Source organism: Rana temporaria, chromosome 2 (genome assembly GCF_905171775.1).
Source record: "Rana temporaria chromosome 2, aRanTem1.1, whole genome shotgun sequence".
NCBI classification, from domain to species: domain Eukaryota; kingdom Metazoa; phylum Chordata; class Amphibia; order Anura; family Ranidae; genus Rana; species Rana temporaria.
In genome coordinates this window covers 421918705-421938636 of record NC_053490.1, presented here as the reverse complement: position 1 = coordinate 421938636, position 19932 = coordinate 421918705, and the positions used below count along the sequence as shown (strand labels likewise).

Sequence of the window (19932 nt, the reverse complement as noted above, 5' to 3'; positions counted from 1 at the left end):
CTTCCTTTGTAGGTGAGATGTTTCGGTCCGGAATCCTCTGCCACAGGTCAGCACCGGATCTCTTTAGCTTTTTCTCACTAGAACCTTTGAATTCGACAGGCGACACTGTCAAGCCTCTCGGTGTACAGTGCATCCTCAGATGAAGTTTCCAGGCCTTCTCCCAAGGTACCAGCCTCTTGCATGGTCCTTGCCAGGATAGGTCCTCCCCTGGTTTCCTTCATCAAGTGGCTTCCTCCCGCAGGACGGATAGCGAAGGATCACCTCTGCAGTACAGGCCCCAGCCAGACAACTGGGCCCAGCAAACAAAGCTGCAACCCCGGGCCAATGTGGTCCCGGAGCCAGGATTCACAACGCGCACCCCTAGCCAGGCGGGCCACAAGGCGCGGACGGATGACAGACTCCGCACCAATGGCATCTGTCCCTTAAGTACCCCTCCCTAGCATGCACAGCAGGGAACCCACTGCCACTGATTCGCTGCTGATTCACTAATGAGAGGGCTGCAAGATTTCACACAACAGAGAGGTGACATTCCACTTTTTTTGTATCATTTTTCTTATTTTATATAAAAAGTATTGTCGTATATTATAGCAGTTTACAAGTGTCACTGTCATGGCTTACATTCTTAAATCTCTAACACACAAATGCCTTTTTGTTTACTTTCCTGACCCCTAAAGCATTGTAATCATTCTCTTTGCCCCTATGACATCATAATTACATAGTTGGTAAGGTTGAATAATGACATCAGTCCATCCAGTTCAACCTGTGTTATTGTGTGTTTGTACGTGTTTATGTCACAGCCATTTCCTATATCCCTGCATATTGCATTCACTAAGATGCCCATCTAAAAGATTTCTGAAAATATCAACACTCACCACTGGCACCACAAATCTTTACTGCTCTAACAGTATAGACCCTTTTATGCAGTTTCTGATAAACCGCTTCTCATCCAACCTGATTGAGATGCCATGTGTCCTCTTAGGCCCCTTTCAGACGTCCGCTCCGCTCGTCCGTGTATTACAAGTCCGTTAACGGACTTGTAATACATCCCTATGGGATCGCGTCCGTTAGCGGATGGAGCATCCGCTAGCGTCCGCTTCCGTCGGGATCCGGTTTTCGGACGGAAGAAAAACATATTTTTCTTCCGTCCGGCGGAGCGGAACTGATGCAGACGGACAGACGGTCCGTCTGCATCAGGTTCCCCATAGGGCAGAGCGGAGCTGAGACCGGGCGGTCCCTGCACTGTGTGTGGGGACCGCCCTATCCGCCGACAGCTCAGCGGGGATGCCCGCTGAGCCGACGGAGACACACGGAGCGGACCCAGAAACGGTCCGCTCCGTGTGAAAGAGCCCTTAAGCGACCTGAGACTGATTTTTTTTTTCTATGCTAGAATCACCATTTAGATATTTGTATCATATCGCCTCCAAAGCATCTCCTATCCAGGGAAAATACATTTAATGATTGTAGAGGCTCCTCATAACTGAGGTCCTCCAGTCCCCTTATTAGCTTTGTTGCCCTACTCTGGACTCTCTCCAGTTCCAGCACATCATTCTGAATACTGGTGACCAGACCTGGACAACATATTTAAGCACCTAGGTGCAGGAAGAGGGAAGATTAACTATTCTGCCTAGCAACAACACTTTGAAGGCATCTAAAAAAAAAAAAAATTTTCTTAAAGGACTAATGACATTTTTTTAAAACTACTGATGTAATGTTATATTTATGGGTGGAACTCCACTTTAAGATGTGCTGAACCAGAGTTTTGTACAGCTATAGAATTAGTATTGTCTCTTGGGCACAGTATATACCAATTTTAATGCATGCTAATAGTCTTCTAGTTTTTCTTGCTGCCACATGGCATTGTGTGCTATTGCTGAGCCTGTGCCCTACTAGGAACCCCATATCCTTTTCCATCCTTGATTCACATAGAGGTTATCTCCCTAGGGAGCAACTTAGCCCCTAAAATGCATTAGTTAAACATTTTCAATACAAAACCTCTTTTAGTTATCCACACCTTCTTTTATCGAGATCTTGTAAAATTTCTATATCCTGCTGGGAAGTTATTACCCTGCTTAGCTTTTTAATTGTCAGCAAACACTGAGCTTGAACTATTTATCTTTATATCGTTTTTGAACAAATTAAACAGAATTTGTCCCAGGTCAGTGCCTTGGAGTACCCCGCTTGCAACTCCAAAACATTCAAAAGATACACTATTTATCACCACCCTCTGGACATGCTCCTGTAACCAGTTTTCCATTCAGGTACATAAACTACTGTCAATGCAAAAGAACCTCAGTTTGTAAATTATGGGCTAGATTCAGAGAGAGTTACACCGGCGTATCAGCAGATACGCCGTCGTAACTCTGAATCTACGCCGTCATAAATTTAAGCGTATTCTGGAAACCAGATACGCTTAAATTAGGCTAAGATACGAGCGGCTTAAGTCTCCTACGCCGTCGTATCTTAGGGTGCATATTTACACTGGCCGCTAGGTGGCGCTTCCGTTGTTTTCCACACCGAGCATGCAAATGAGCTAGATACGCTGATTCTCGAACGTACGTGCGCCCGTCGCAATTAGTTACGCCGTTTACGTAAGAGATACACCAGCTTAAAGATAAAGCTGCTCCCTAGGTGGCGTAGCCCATGCAAGGTATGGACGTCAGAACAAGCCTATCTTTTTACGTTGTTTGCGTAAGTCGTACGCGAATAGGGCTGTGCGTAAGTCACGTTCACGTCGTAGGCAGTGTTCGACGTATCTTAGGCATTCTATCTGACGCATGTGCACTGGGATACGTCCACGGACGGCGCATGTGCCGTTCGTTGATAACGTCATTTACGTGGGGTCATGCTTAATTTCCCTAAAACACGCCCACCTCTTCCTCATTTGAATTAGGTGCGCTTACACCGGCACATTTACGCTACGCCGCCGTAACTTAGGGAGCAAGTGCTTTGTGAATACAGCACTTGCCTCTCTAACTTGCGGCGGCATAGCGTAAATACCATACACTACGCCCGCACAAAGTTACGCTGCCCTACCTGAATCTGGCCCTAAGCGTTTATGGGGAACTGTATTAAATGCTTTGGCAAAATTCACTATATCCACAGGCATTCCTCTATCCAGATTGCAGCTTACTTCCTTAAAGAATGTTAAGAAGTAGGTCTGGCAAGAGCGATCCTTCATGATACCATTTTCATCAGTAAAAAATTGTCTATGGTACCTTCCAATAGTTTACATGATATTGATGTTAGGTCGACTGGTCTATAGTTATCAGATATATATTTTATTAGCTTTTCATCAATCAGCTGGTACCATTTTTAGTTTTTAAACTGTCTTGGGTATAACATGGCTAAGTTCTTTAAAGACTCTTAAATGGAAATGTAAAATTTACAGAAATGGGAAAAAAACTTTTTCCTGTTTTTGTTTTTGTTGTTTTCAGAACAAATTGAAATTTTAGGGAAATTTTAATTAAAATATCAGTGTGGAATAGTTTTACAAATTGAAAGTCATTTTGTTACACTGGGAATGTGAAATGCAGTCTAAGGTTGATTTACGAAAACTGGAGAGTGCAAAATATGGAGCAGCTCTGCACAGAAACCAATCTGTTTCCAGGTTTTATTATCAAAGCGGAACAAGCTGAAGTTAGAAGCTGATTGGCTACCATGCACAACTGCACCAGATTTTGCACTCTCCAGTGTTAGCAACTCAACCTCATTGTGTATTTTTGGGAGGCAGTGGTTTGTAACACTACCTTCCTTGAAGATGCTGCTGGTGAAGAAACACTTTGTGATGATACAGAAGCAGCAGAAAGAGTGTTTCTTGAATGAGACGGAAAAGCTACATGGTCCTTATCATTTCATTCCATAAAGTATACTGAGAAAAACACTTTTGTATTTGCCCCTTTTTATCATGAGCTGAACGTAAAGATCTATGACTTTTTCTAAGTACACAAAAGGCCTGTTTATCTCAAATATCGTTCGCAAATCTGTCTAAATCTGTGTTAAAGTGGAGTTCCCAAAAATGGAACTTCCACTTTTTGGAATTCTCCCTCTCCCCTCCGGTGTCACATTTGGCATCTTTCAGGGGGGAGGAGGGAGCAGATACCTGTGTGATACAGGTATTTGCTCCCACTTCTGGGCATAGATCACTTCAGTGATCGAGGTGACCTACCCCACTTCCGGCACCTACACTGTCCTCCCCCGCTGTCTTCTGGGAATACACACAGGTCCCAGAAGACAGCAGAGACCAGTGAGGACGCGCAGCGTGACTCATGCATGCGCAGTAGGGAACCAGGAAGTGAAACTGCAAGGCTTCAATTCCTAATTCCCTTACCGAGGATGGCAGCGGCAGCAGCCGAGAGCCGACTGCAAAATACGTGTCACCGGCGCCAAAAAATATATGTTGGAGTTTCAAATCAGTAAATGTTTGCTGCAGCTAAGTGATCCCTACCAGGTAGGTGAAATGTTGAATACAAAAAAAATGTGTACTAACTGCGCTAACCATCAAAATCGTTATACGTGGTAATGACTTCAGTGAATATTTTTACCAGTTTGTGCCTAAAAATGAAAAATCAATAAATATAGGACCAACCCTCCACGTCCTATTTTACCTTAAATCATCAAATGCCATTCACAAATCTCAAACAATATAAAACTTTGATTATATATATATATATATATATATATAAATATCAAGAAATGGTTTTATATATATAAACTTAGTATATCTAAACACCAAAAAAACTAAGAAAACATATATACATAAGTAATGATTATCTTCAGTGCTGTTTCACTGTTTTTCTTAATTAATTAATCCCTCCTCCGTGACTATTCTCTGTTCACCAATTCGTGCAGATACCACCACCGTATAAAATGGCCAATCACCAGAGATAGACTATAGATATGTCTAGGGATAACCACTCCACTTAAATGCCACAGCCTAGAAATCCTTCCAGCCAATGTAACAGTGGTAACTTCTCAAGCATCCATGCAGGTATATACCACAATCTCATAAAAAAATATATGAAAGCCATCATTGTGCAGTATTACTGCTATTTATTGGTAAAAAAAAAAACAGCCACAATGAAAGACCACTCTAAAATGTGCAGTTTTATCACACAGCACAATGCCACAGATGTTGCAAGTTTTGAGGGAGCTTGCAATTGGCATGCTGACTGCAGGAAAGTCCACCAGAGCTGTTGTCCTTGAAAATCTCCAAAGGCATTTCAGAGAATTTGGCAGTACATCCAACCGGCCTAATAACCGTAGACAACGTGTAACCACACCAGTCCAGGACCTCCACATCCAGCATCTTCACCTCCAAGATTCGTAAATGACTTGAGTGGGCAAATGCTCACATTCTATGACGTCTGGCACTTTGGAGAGGTGTTCTCTTCATGGATGAATCCTGGTTTTCACTGTACAGGGCAGATGGCAGACCGCGTGTATGGCGTTGTGTGGGTGAGCAGTTTGCTGATATCAATGTTGTGGATCGTGTGGCCCATGGTGGCGGTTGTGTTATGGTATGGGCAGGCGTATGCTATGGACAATGAACAAAGAGGTACCTCCAGAGGCAGGGAGTGAGCTTACCTTCACCCCAGGGCTGAGTCCATGGCTATAATGGGAAGTTAGAACAGAATTTGGGCGCCAGTCACTTTATATATTTTCAATGTTTTAATGGAGAACTTGAAAGTAGTAATAGCAGAGAGGGTTAGGGGAGGTTTCGGATACCTTTTTGCAGATCACTTACAGACTCCTTGAATCCAAAGACAAAACAACTTTCTTTTAGAAGATCTTGGATACCTGGATAGGTCTCTCACACAGACCTAGCAACCGGTATGATTTCTGGATAAGCCTCTCTCACAGGACTTAACAGCCAGTAGAACTCCTAGACAAGTCTCTCTCACAGACTTAGCAGGCAGTAGCACTCTCAGATACGTCTCTCTCACAGACTTAGCAGCCAGGAGCTAGTTACCTTGATTTAGATTTGTAGAACAGCTTCGCAGTACCAGAACCTTTAAGCCATCTGGTGGTACTGTAAGGATAGTTTAAATGTAGGTGCGTCCTCCAACTGAGTCACCAGGCCCTCCTGAGAGACCAGCCTTCATCCTGGCTCTCTCCAGCAAGGGTCCTCCCCTGGATCTCTTCAGCTTGGCTCGGGCTTCTGGGCCTACTTGCAGAGCAAGGTAAGAACTGACTAGCACACATGGCATCTGTCTCATAAATACCCCCTCCCAGAATACACAGCGCCCAGGAACCTCCTACTGGGCTGTGTCTGGAAAAAGAATATTAATTACAGCTCAACCTTGTTGTAATTTTCATACTGGCCTGTGGTACCAGTGACACCTACTGACAACAGTGAGAAATGCACAACTCAGTCAAGTGTGTGGCATAGCCAAATAACTATATACAATCAATCTAAAGTGTTTACAGCTCAGCCAAAAATGAAATTTACACTATAGCCCCATTTTTAGGAACAGGGGGCTACAGGTGCATTTTATTAATGGCATTTTGAATGCACAGAGATTCCAGGACGAGAAAAAACAAAACAAAACAAAGGCGCACCAGCCTAGTGTATTACCGTTTAAAAGATTTTAATATAATTAAAATATATACAAGGCCTACTCACAAAGGTGTTGGACAACATCGTAGTAAAGCTTAGTCGACATAAGCTGCAAAGAGGTGACCTTGAACTATACTCCAATCGATCGTAGAGAAAGTGAAGGGAGTCACCACCGGCTGACGAGTTTCAAAACTCTACGCCTCTTCATCAGAGCCAAGCAGACTGCCCCCCACCAGAAGACACCAGTCAGTACTCTCTGCCTTTGGTTGAGAGTACTGATTGGGTACCGATCAGCAGACCTTTTTTAGTTATGCCCTTTCGATAGAAGCCGACTTCTGTGCCAAACACACAGGCGGAATGTCGGCTGGTTTCTATTGAACCGGCCGATGCCGCCTGATATTCAGCCTGTGTGCACTCCCTTTAGAGTGGTTGATTCAGTGTATAGCTCTAATATTGGACATTCCACTTGGTCAAAGACATCCAATATATTTATTCCATTGTGTAAAGGGATGCAAGATCTGAACTCCAGGCAGATATCAAAGATAATATCAAATGACAACCTACCACAGCTGCCAATGTATTGTCTCAGAAGCCCATGTATTGCTACTGTTGCTCTAATATTGCCACAATTGTCTATGTATTATCTATGTGTGTTTACATGTTAACCCATACAGCACGGCTATTCATATTTAAACCATGTCTTTAAAACACCATTATTTTGGCTATTGCCCCAACTGAGCCAGCTGCTTTAGTACAGTTTAGTTTTTGCAGAGTGGTCTATTACCGAAATTTTTGCACAAAGCAGTATACATATGTAGCGATCACTCCCGTAGGAGCCGCTGGATTTGATGGGTCTTTCCCTCAGCCAGGAAGCAAGAATTGTCATGCTTTCTTCACAGGCTCAATAAGTGTGTAGGGGTTTTGTATTTATTTTTTTTGTTTCTTTATGTAGCGCTGGCCCTGACCTCCAAAGGCCTACAGAATCAGGGAGAGCTGACATCCTTCCTGGTAGAGTGGTATACTAGGCATAGTGGGTGTAATGCAAGATGGAATGATTGGGTGCCAGCCACTTTTTGGATGTGAACAAAACAGATTTATTGTCTCATAACAATAACTGGAGAAGGGTTAGGGCCAGGACACCCTTAGGCAGAGGCAATGGTAATTGGCAGACTCTGAGACAAAATAGGCAGACAGATATACAGGTTAAGGGCCTTCAAGCCAGATATGGTCCCTGTATTTGTATAATTGCTGTCTCCTATGGCAACTGAACTTGCAACAGCCAATAGTAATCCTCACATGTAGCTCACAGTAACTTGGTATGGGTCTTCTCTTACATCTTACAGTGTCCCACTGTAGATACTCACTCACTGAGCTCCCAGTCTCTCACTAGACTTCATGTTCCCAGTTGTCACTGGATCCTCTGAGCTCTTCCACAGCTAACCCGCTGTATACTCCTCAAGCCTCACCCACCGCTAACCTGCTATGTCCCTGGCTTGGCAATTGCTGAAGCTTTCCCACTTTTTCACCATCCCCAGCTAGTGAAGAAGGCTGCTCTGGTACTTATTTCAGACTTCCATGAACTGGCCTCTGATAATAGGAGGGATGGTCCCTTAGTGGCGACTGCTTCCCTTTTACCTCTGGCCTTTATTCGTGATTGCCGCTGGCAACCGGAATGATCATTCCCGATAGCAACGACTTGGTTCCCCATCCGGCTGAACCTCTGCATTTTGGTTGAACTCCAGGCCTCAAGCCTCAACCCTGCACTACTCTTTTATAGGCCTTGGGCTGTTTAGCAGCCAGGTACTCCCAGGATAGGCCTCAGGGTTCTGGCTTAGCAACCCAGAGCATTTTGACACACGTCCACCAAGACAGCCGTCCGGGTGGCACAGAACAGCGATCACCTGACTCCTGCCAAATAAATAGGCTCTCCGAGCAGGCCAATTGGCCGAGACAACCATCTAATCATAGTCTGGCTTCACTATGCCCTTATCAATCCAATGTCACGGGCAACAGTGCCACCCAGTGACAGAAGAGAGAAGTGCAGCAAACCCAGATCTAGGGAAAAATTTGTGGATCTTCTAACAATTAGCCAGGACACTTACTACCTTACTTACTAGACTGAATTTGTGAGCAACCCTGCCTAAACACCAGGGTGCTACATCTATTTTGGGTATAGCTTGGATAGGGAATAGGGATGCATTCTATGGCCAGAACTAAAGAACTTGAACAAACCTTGAGGACTTGCTTATGTCTCTGGCTGCAACTAGAACAAACCCAGAAGGAAGACCGGGTGAACATGAAAACCCTGTCAGCAAGCCACTGGAGGGCTTTGTTCTAAGGCTGCGGTTTACTAACGTTTTAACTGAACAAGCTGAAGTTAGAAGCTGATTGGTTACTATGCACAGCCGCCCAAGATTCTGTGTGCCCCTGTTTTAGTAAATCTCCATAGAGTGTTCATACTCACAATGCCAATAAAGCATTCATTTTGTGTAGAGTGAAACATACATGGTTGATCGTGCCTCCAGCTGTCCCTCCCATCTTCTCTGTGTTGCCACAGTCTGAGAATGTGTAGACCAGCTGATGTCCACTGTGGAGCATGCTCCAATCTCAGTTCCCTTCTAAGTTCTTCATTTTCTCCTTTTTCTTATCCATGCAGCCTACATGACTGCAGAGTCACATGTGTGGGCATATACACAATGGTAAATGACAGACGCATTTCCGGCACCTCCAGCACTAAATTTATGTAATGGCAAGAGGTACTGGAGTATGTTGGAGGGTCTATTGATGTAGGAATTAGTTTTTGTATGTGGGGGGGTCTATTGTTGTTGGGGGAGGGTCAATTGTTAAGGGAGAGGTTTATTGTAATGGGGCAGGGATCAATTGATGAGGGAGGGGTCTATTGTTGCTGGCTGCTGGATGGTCTATTGATACTGGCTTCTGGGAAATCTGTTGTTGCTGTGAGTTTATTGTTGCAGGGGTAGATCTATTGTTGCTGGGCTGGATCTATCGTCGCTGGGTGGTATTTTGTAATGGGCAGCCCATTGTTGCGGGGGGGTATAATGTTGTGTGGGGGGGGTGTATTGTTGTTGGGGGGATCTGTTTTTGTTGGAGTGGGTCGAGTTGGGGGGATCTATTGTTGCTGGGTTGATCTGTTGTTGCTGGAATGGGTCGTGTTGGTGTTATCCATTATTGCTGGGGGTATCTATTGTTGCTGGGGGCATCTATTGTTGCTGGGGGGATCTATTGTTGCTGGGGGCATCTATTGTTGCTGGGGGCATCTATTGTTGCTGGGGGCATCTATTGTTGCTGGGGTATCTGTTATTGCTGGGGGTCTATTTTTCTAGGGGTATCTGTTATTGCTGGGGGGATCTATTGTCGCTGGGGGAATCTATTGTTGCTGGGGAGATCTATTATTGCTGGGGTGGGGTATATTGTTGCTGGCTGCAGAGGATCTATTTAAAAGTGGAGGTCCGACGTAAAAAAAAAATATTAAAAGCCAGCAGCTACAAATACTGCAGCTGCTGACTTTATAATATTAGGACACTTACCTGTCCTGGAGTCCAGCTCGTCTCTCAGCTGCCCCCACCGCCATCATGGGTGAGGGAACCAGGAAGTGAAGCGTTGCAGCTTCACTTCCCGGTTCCCTACTGCACATGCGCGAGCAGCGCTGCGCGCCTTTTACTGGTCACCGTTGTGTTCTGGGAGCCGTGTGTTTCCCAGAACACAACGGGGGGACCGGGAAGTGACGAACTACCCGCAGATTGTATGCATGGAAGTGGGTGCAAATACCTGTCCTAGACAGGTATCTGCACCCCCTCCCCCTGAAAGGTGGCAATTGTGCCACCGGAGGGGGGGAGGAATCCGATGAGGGTGGAGCTCCACTTTAACTACTTTTCTTGTTATCATTAACAAATTCCATACAAATTATTTAGCACCACAAAATAATACTTGGTTCTGTATTCTCTAAAAGGGGCGGTACTGGAAAGTGGGTAGGAGGTGGAACCAAGGGATGTGCTCAGAGGAGGGTAGGGACAGAGGCACAAAGTGACTCACAAGTGGTGAGTTCCTGCACCTATTCTCTGAAAAAGCCCTGGTTAGGAGGATAACTTAAGGCCAGCCATAGATGGTTTGAATCTTGGCCGGTTAAGCAGGAACCAGACGAAATTTGAACCGTGTGTGGGCAGGTTGAATGTACCAACTTGATCGATCAACTTGGGTACAACCAGCAACGAATCGTACGATTTTCGGATCGTGTGTACACTATTTTCGAGATATTTTTAGATCGGACAAGCACGAAAATTTTCCTCGTACGATGCCAGATCGTACGCTTTTCGTTTAATCAGTACAGTTGTCGTCTGAAAATACAATACAAATACATTACAACACGTGACATCACTTACGATTTTTTTTTTCTGACGTACGAGAATTTTCGTGACTTTAATAACCTATTCAATTTCTACTTGCGACTATTAAGCGAAAAAAGTCGTACGATATTCGGATCGTGTGTACGGGGCATAACTTTAATTCTTTTTCAAATACAAATACTTTTAAAAACTTTACTTTTGGAAGGATTTATTAAAGTGTACCTTTCAACCTTTTTTAACATTTGAAATCAAATTTTAGGCCTTCACACCAGTAGCTTTGCAGTGAGTTTTAGCATCTATGAGTGTTTGTAAGCGTTTTTTTCCGCGTTTGCATTTTTTTTTGCGTATTTTTTTATTATTATTTTTTTTTAATGAATCAAAACATTAAAAAACACTGGTAAGCTGCGTTATTAAACATTTATCAGTGTTTTTTTACATGTTTTAACTGAAAACAGCTGAAAAACTCCTCTCAGAACCAACTAGTTTTGAGGGTTTTTTTACAGCCAAAAAACGCCCCAGCCAAAAACAATTGATAACAGCCTATATGTGCATGGACACAGAGGATAACATCATGAGGAGATTATTGACTGTAGAAAAAAAACGTCTGAAGCCAAAAACAGCAGCTGTAAAACCGTCCAAAAACGTCCAGTGTGAATGAGGCCTAAAGTGAACGATTCAAAGGGCTGACAGGTTCACTTCCAACACACATGCATATGCAATAGGGTTGATTTACTGAGTAGAAGCTGTTTACTTAGAAAGTACATGTTCATATTTTGTATGTTTTGTATGTTGATTGTAAACCTTTGTGTTTTTTTTTTTTAAATAACAAACATGTCATACTTACCTCCACTTACCTCCAGAGTGGCCCCGATCCTCCTCCTCTGGGGTCCCCAGGTGGCTATCGTGGCTCCTCCTCGCATAAGATAACCCCCTAGGTGCAGCGCTCTCCGGTGGGGGTTATCTTGCGGGCGTGCTCTGAATTCCAGCATTTGCATCCATAGACACGAATGCCGGACTCGGCCCCACCCCCCAGCTCCCACGTCATTGGATTTGATTGACAGCAGCGGGAGCCAATGGCTGCACTGCTATCAATCTATCCAATCAAGAGCCGGGACCCCGTGGAGAGAGGGAGAGCACGTCTCCGGTGAGGGAAATATGGGGCTCAGATAAGTAAAAGAGGGGGTGGGGCGGTCACTGCCAGAAGTTTTTCCACCTTAACCACTTAAGGACCACCTAACACCGATATACGCCGGCAGAATGGCACGGCTGGGCACATGGACGTATAGGTACGTCCCCTTTAAAATGCCCAGCCGTGGGTCGCGATCGCCGTCGGCGCGCTCTTGACCCGGTGCTGTCCTCCGTGACCACGCCGGGGGACCCGCGGACCCGATCGCCACCGGTGTCCCGCGATCAGGTCGCAGGAGCTGAAGAACGGTGAGCGGTGTGTATAAACACACCTTCCCCGTTCTTCTCTGTGGCAGTGTCACTGATCATCTGTTCCCTGTATTTGGAACGACGATCAGTGACGTCACACCTACAGCCACGCCCCCATACAGTAAGAATCACTCCCTTAGGGCACACTTAACCCCTTAGTGCCCCCAAGGGGTTAAACCCTTCACTGCCATTGTAATTTTCACAGTAACAGTGCATTTTTATAGCACTTTTTTGCTGTGAAAATGACAATGGTCCCAAAAACGTGTCAAAAGGGTCCGATGTGTCCGCCATAATGTCGCAGTCACAAAAAAAATCGCTGATCGCCGCCATTACTAGTAAAAAAAAAAATTATTAATAAAAATGCCATAAAACTATCCCCTATTTTGTAAAAACTATAACTTTTGCGCAAACCAATCAATAAACGCTTATTGCGATTTTTTTTATCAAAAATAAGTAGAAGAATACGTATCGGCCTAAACTGAGGAAAAAACATGATTTTTTATATATTTTTTTGGGGATACTTATTTTAGCAAAAAGTAAAAAATATAGGCCCGGATTCTCGTACGAGTTACGCCGGCGTATCTCCAGATACGCCGTCGTAACTCTGAGTCCGAGCCGTCGTATCTATGCGCCTGATTCTTAGAATCAGTTACGCATTGATTTGTATTAGATCCGACCGCCGTAAGTCTCTTACGCCGTCGTATCTTAACTGCATATTTACGCTGGCCGCTAGGGGCGTGTAGGCTGATTTACGCCTAGAAATATGTAAATCAGCTAGATACGCGAATTCACAAACGTACGCCTGGCCGACGCAGTTCAGATACGCCGTTTATGTTAGAATTTTCCCGGCGTAAAGTTACCCCTGCTATATGAGGCGTACATGAGGCGTACCAATGTCAAGTATGGACGTCGTTCCCACGTTGAATTTTGGAAATTTTACGTCGTTCGCGTAAGTCGTTCGCGAATAGGGCTGGGCGTCATTTACGTTCACGTCGAAAGCATTGGCTTCTTGCGGGTTAATTTGGAGCATGCGCACTGGGATACTTTCACGGACGGTGCATGCACCGTTCGTAAAAAGCGTCACTTACGTGGGGTCACAGTAAATTTACATAACACACGCCCACAACAACCACATTTGAATTAGGCGGGCTTATGCCGGCCTATTTACGCTACGCCGCCGCAACTTTGGTTTGAGAATACGGCACTTGCCTGTCAAAGTTGCGGAGGCGTAACGTAAATAGGATACGTTACGCCCGCACAAACATATGTGAATCCGGGCCATAGCATTTTTTTTTTATTTGTCGCTCTATTTTTGTTTATATCTAAAAAAATAAAAAAAACGCAGAGGTGATCAAATACCACCAAAAAAAAAGCTCTATTTGTGGGGAAAAAAGGACGCCAATTTTGTTTGGGAGCCACGTCGCGCAATTGTCAGTTAAAATCGCAAAAAGGGGCCAGGTCCTCTACCTGCATAATGGTCCGGGTCTTAAGTGGTTAATGCATAGGATGCATTAAGGTGGAAAAACACGAGGGTTTACAACCCCTTTAAGCTTCCTCGTGTTCATTATACATTCATTTTGCAAAGTGAGCATACAATTTGCTAGGTGATCGACCTCTACATGTTTAGTAAACCAACCCCCCAAATGAGTCTACATTTGTTCCTATGGATAATTTTGGGATGGAACTTGGACCCTCAAGCTATGTACCAGCCATAATTAGCTCATATTCATTGTAATATTACAGTGTGAATTCAGGCCTTTATGTTTTTATTAGCTGCTGAATATTCTCATTTCTATTGTGACGAACCATACTCTGGTTGTCCTGCAATCATGTTACAACATATCTAATACACATTTAAAGTTGAGTTCCACCCATAAATATAACATTACATCAGTAGTTTTAAAAAAATGTCATTAGTCCTTTAAGAAATTTTTTTTTTTTTTTTAGATGCCTTCAAAGTGTTGTTGCTAGGCAGAATAGTTAATCTTCCCTCTTCCTGCACCTAGGTGCTTAAACTTCCTAACCTACACCGCACAGATTCCTGGGAATGTAGTGGGTGTAACTTTCCAGGAGTCTGTGCACTCCCCAGTCTCGAAGAATCATGTGACTTGGACAGTTCAGGTGCTGAAACCTAATCTGAAACCTATTACACTGCTTGTGCAGCACTGAGCGTGTGCGAGATCTGCAAGGCTGAAATCCAGGAAGTCATACAGTCTGGCTTCATGATGCCCACACTTAAGATGGCCCCAGTCAATTTCTATTTTATAAAGTGTTTAAATGCTGTAACAACCTAACAAAACGGACCTTCGTTTACAGACTAACTTTACTAGAATACATTAAGCTTGTGTATTACAGGGGTATTTATATTTAAAAAGTGAAATTGAGGCCGGAACTCCGCTTTAAGGCCCATTCAGCACTTGCCTGGTGATACACCTCTAGTTCAAGTCAGCAAAGATCACTTTTTGCTTTTTTTCACAGACTGTCAGGTGATTACATCCTGCAAATGTAACTTTTAATCCTTATTCTATCACTACCTCTTTGCTCTAACATTGTGATTTGTTAAATCAGGATCAAGTTCTTCTATGAATCGGGATAATGTCCAACCTCCCTACACCTCTACCACAGGTATGTACTGTAAAGCCTTTGTCAAAGTGTAACCAGCTAATAATCACCAATATTATACTCTAATATTACACATAAAAACAGAACCTCTTATCTATGTTTTTAAAAAGATTTACAAACTCAAAGTAAATGTCAGATTGCCTCCTGGGTGTATATTTTCATACCTTAAAGCTGAACATTAACCACTTAAGACCCGGACCACTGCGCAGGTTAAGGACCTTGCCCCTTTTTGCGATTCGGCACTGCGTTATTTTAACTGACAATTGCGCTGTCGTGTGACGTGGCTCCCAAACAAAATTGGCGTTCTTTTTTCCCCACAAACAGAGCTTTCTTTTGGTGATGTTTGATCACCTCTGCAGTTTTTATTTTTTGCGCTATAAAGCGACAATTTAGAAAAAAAATTCAATATTTTTTACTTTTTGCTATAATAAATATCCCCCAAAAATATATATAAAAAAAAATGTTTCCCTCAGTTTAGGCCGATACGTATTCTACTACATATTTTTGGTAAAAAAAAATCGCAATAAGCGTCTATCGGTTGGTTTGCGCAAAATTTATAGCGTTTACAAAATAGGGGATAGTATTATTGCATTTTTTATTAATCATTTTTTGTTTTTACTACTAATGGTGGCGATCACATTTTTGGGACCATTGTGATTTTCACAGCAATAAGTGCTATAAAAATGCATTGTTTACTGTCAAAATTACAGTTGCAGTTGAGTTAACCACTAGGGGGCGCTGTAGGGGATAAGTGTGACCTCATATGTGTTTCTAACTGAACTGTAGGGGGGGGCTGGACGTGTGACGTCATTGATCGTCTTTCCCTATATCAGGGAACAGACGATCATGCACACTGCCCCAGTGAAGAACAGGGAAGGTGTGTTTACACACACCTCTCCCTGTTCTTCAGCTCCGCTGACCGATCGCGAGACACCGGCGGCAATCGGGTCCGCGGATCCCCGTGGGCATGGCGCTTAGGACCAGGTCGCGAGCGCGCTGCCCGCGGCTTAAAGAGTCACGTACAGGGCTCTCTGCAGCTGAGCATCGGGAAATGTCTCCCTGGCTGTGATTAGCACAGCGCCGTGCACACTTCCTGGCGGGCTCTGCACGTGTATTATGCGAACACGCTGACGCTCATCCTTAGTAGAGAGCAGAGCTGTGGGAGGGGCCTAGCAGGCTCTACCCACTACTGGCTGTCTCAAGATACAGAGGGGGCAGAGACAAGACCAGTGACCCTGCATAAGGAGAGAGAGTAGCAGTGACTGGTCTTTATTACAGGAAGCGGGACACCGGTGGCAATCGGGTCCGCGGATCCCGCGGGCGCGGTCACGTCACGGACCAGTGTTTCACACTGAAATACTGCACAGATCTGAGAATAAAATACTTAAGTAAACACAAAGCACACCAAGATTCAAGTAAGAATACACATGCCTCTTACATTTACACTATAGTTACTCCTCCCGGAGTTCAGCTTTATTTTTTTTGTAAATCGTCAACAGACGCCAATAGTTTCTAAAAGTTGCTGATTTAGTTTAGTTGATTCTTCAGTAATAGCATATATATATATATATGACATAATTCCAAAGTTCTGTACACACTCTTATCAGTACAGTGGAACCTTGGATTACGAGCATAATCCGTTCCAGGAGAATTCTTGCAATCCAAAGCACTCACATATCAAAGCGAGTTTCCCCATAGAAGTCAATGGAAACAGATAATTCGCTCCACATTCTATTGCATGCAAGACCGCATGTGGCTAGAGGGGAATACTCGGATAAACTCGGAAACCCTCGGAAAGGCTTGGAAACACTTTTTTTTTGTTAAACCCATTAGTGTTGTTTTTTCGTTTTTTTAACACTACTATTCTTTTATACTGGCTTTTGAAATCTACACATGCAGCAATTGAAAATGGATGAAAGGTTTAGCACCACGAATCACTTTTTGAAAGATAAATAGTGGATTTTATATACAACTATATACTGTAGATCAGACCAAAATGAGGAGAAAAGAGGAACAGAAGGTCTTTGTTCCAAATAAGGGATAGTCCCTCAAAATCAGGGACAGTTGGAAGCTTTGCTTCAGTGCCTAAAACGAATCAAACAATACCCATTATTTTGGTACAACTGAGACCAGCCATGTGCACTTCCTAAATAAGTAACAGGCCAATGTAAAGAATCATAGTAGTGATAGGACTGAATCATTCATTTATCTTAGATTTTAAGCTAAATTTGTGATGCTAAACTGTATTAAAATAAATGTTGTGCTAAAATGAAATTAGGATAACTTTTTTTTAAATTGTTGCAGCACCTGTTATAAACAATACATCCATTGGGAATACATCACCGACATCATCAATAGCAACAAATGGTAAAAGTGGACACCGTACTTCTCCTTTAATTTTTTACTTCATTTATTCTATTAATGTTTTACAGTTGCAGTGCACTGGTATGTCTGTTTCAGTATGGTAATATTGGGGGGATTTACTAAAACTGGTGCACACATATTCTGGTGCAGCTGAACATAGTAACCTATCAGCTTCTAACTTCAGCTTATTCAATTAACCTCTTCAGGACCGCACAGCAGTGATCTGTGATTGCTGTGTCCTTCAGACACAGCTGATCACAGATTGGGGTAAAGAGCCAATCACAGTGGCTCTTTATCATGTGTCCAATCACAGCTGATCATAGTGTAAACAGGATTTGCCGGTTATCAGCAATCCTCTCCTCGCACTGAAGCCCTGTACACACGAGCAGTCCATCCAATGAGAACGGACTGAAGGACCGTTTCATCGGTTAACCAATGAAGCTGACTGATGGTCTGATGTGCCTACACACCATAGGTTAAATAAGCGATCGGTTCAGAACGCAGACACGTAAACCACGTACAACGTCACTAAAAAGGGGAAGGCCAAAGCCTTTGGCGACACCCTTGCCTCTGCTTTTGCTGATTCCGTGTTACCGCATGTTAGTGAAAGTTTGGTGAGAGACGATTCGTGCTTTTCAGTCCGTTACAGCGTGACAAATGTGCTATCTCCATTACGAACGCGAGTTTTAAGCCCCGTACACACGACCAGTTTCCTCGGCAGAATTCAGCTTCCGACCGAGTTTCTGGCTGAATTCTGCCGAGAAACCCGGCCGTGTGTACAATTTCGCCGAGGAAGCCGACGAGGAGCTCGACGAGGAAATAGAGAACATGTTCTCTATTTCCTCGTTGTTCTATGGGAGCTCTCGGCCCGCCGAGCTCCTCGGCGGCTTCAGGGCTGAACTGGCCGAGGAACTCGATGTGCTTGGCACGTCGAGTTCCTCGGCCGCGTGTACGGTGCCTGACAAGAACGAGCCCTCCCGTCCCCTCGTTTAGTCTGAGCATGCGTGGACTTTTAGCCGATGGTCGTGCCTACTAACGGTCGGTTTTGACCTATCGGTTAGGCTTCCATCGGTGAAATTTTAAAGCAGGTTCTAAATTTTTAGACCGAAGGATAACTGACCGATGGGGCCCACACACGATTGGTTTGGACCGATGAAAAGGTCCTTCAGTCCGTTTTCATCGGTTTCGACCGATCGTGTGTACGCGGCCTTTACGCGTTAGGAGAGGAGAGCAGGTAACCATCCAGTGTGAAAAGGGACATCTGCACTGATCATCAGGGCACTGATCATCAGTGTCCTGATGATCAGTGCAGCCCCAACAGTGCCCATCAGTTCTGCCAATCAGTGCCCACCAGTGTTGCCAGTTAGTGCACATCAGTGCCGCTGCTCAGAGGCCATCAGTGCCGCCTATCGGTGTTCGTCAGTCCTGCCTATCAGTGCCGCCTATCAGTGCAGCCTCATCAGTTAGGCTGTAGTTAGTATCTTAAGGCATGCTGTAGTTTTAGGTACTGTCATAACAAGGGCACAGTACGAATTCAATACCAAAATTTGAGCTAGAAATACCTGAAAAAATGTTCAAACAATAGTCTATACTCATGTTTCACTCTAACATTAAAAGAATAACCACTTCCATAGGTTGTTTCATGAAGATATTCTGTACTGCAATGGCCACATGACTTCTCTGTACTGTTAAACAGACAATTATGATCTGAAATGTACATTTTTAAGGACTAGTTGTCAGGAAATGCCTTGCTCTTGGTAAACCACAGAATGTACTAACAGCTCTCCTTGGCTGTGTGCATGGCAGTCTGAGTAATGAAGTCCACAGTCTTATCCATTCACATTCTACTGTGCTCCTTGTGGACTACATGTCCCATGGTCCTCCTCCTTGCAGCATCATCAAGTCTCCTTCCCACAGGGTCACAGCTGCCTTTTCGAACAACTAATTAGTGAGCCAGTGACCTAGAATTAGGAAGATTTAGAAATTCCAACACCAATTTTCTAGTTCTGCCTTTCCTGATCTACTAAATAGAAGCTGGCAGGTCAGACATTTTGACTCCAGCTCCTTCGACCATGGTTCTGTCATAACAAAGTTCAAAGGAAATATACAGTATGCATTGTGAAATATCTGAAAATTAAATGCTTGTGATAAAACAAGACGTTTTGCCCATAGTTCTACTTTAAAGTGGTTGTATATCCAAATTTTACACTTTTACCTTCAGGTAAGCCTATAATATATTAAAAATAATATCTCCTAAACCTGTACAGTTTAGGAGATATTCCCTATGCATGCAGCCGCTGACGTCACGGCGCATGCGCTCTGGATGCCCCAGCTGAAGGTCCGGCAGCATTGCCAGACCTTGCCGGCAAGAAAACTCCCGCGCACGGGAGTGACGTCGTCGTATGTCCAGCCACTCCCAGCGCCGGAGCCGCGAACCCGGAAGACACGCCGAGGGCAAGATGTCAGCTCCCTCGGCGTGGACCATGTTCCGATACAGGGGCTTCGTTCTGAGGTAAGTATTTCATAATGAGCTAGGATGTGCTTGCATACTAACCCATTATGCCTTTGCCTAGCAGGGTTTTTTTTCTTTTT

The 19932-nt window shown here is 44.1% G+C and overlaps 1 protein-coding gene across 2 annotated transcripts in view; it reads left to right on the top strand.

Moving 5' to 3' along the window:
- ADGRG2 (adhesion G protein-coupled receptor G2) overlaps nt 1-19932 on the top strand; it is a 216903-nt gene that overhangs the window by 119960 nt on the left and 77011 nt on the right. For both annotated transcript variants that reach the window (XM_040338220.1, XM_040338219.1), the window contains 2 exons: nt 14923-14979; nt 17281-17343. In XM_040338220.1, the coding sequence (XP_040194154.1) occupies nt 14923-14979; nt 17281-17343 (120 nt within the window). The remainder of the gene's footprint in view (nt 1-14922; nt 14980-17280; nt 17344-19932) is intronic.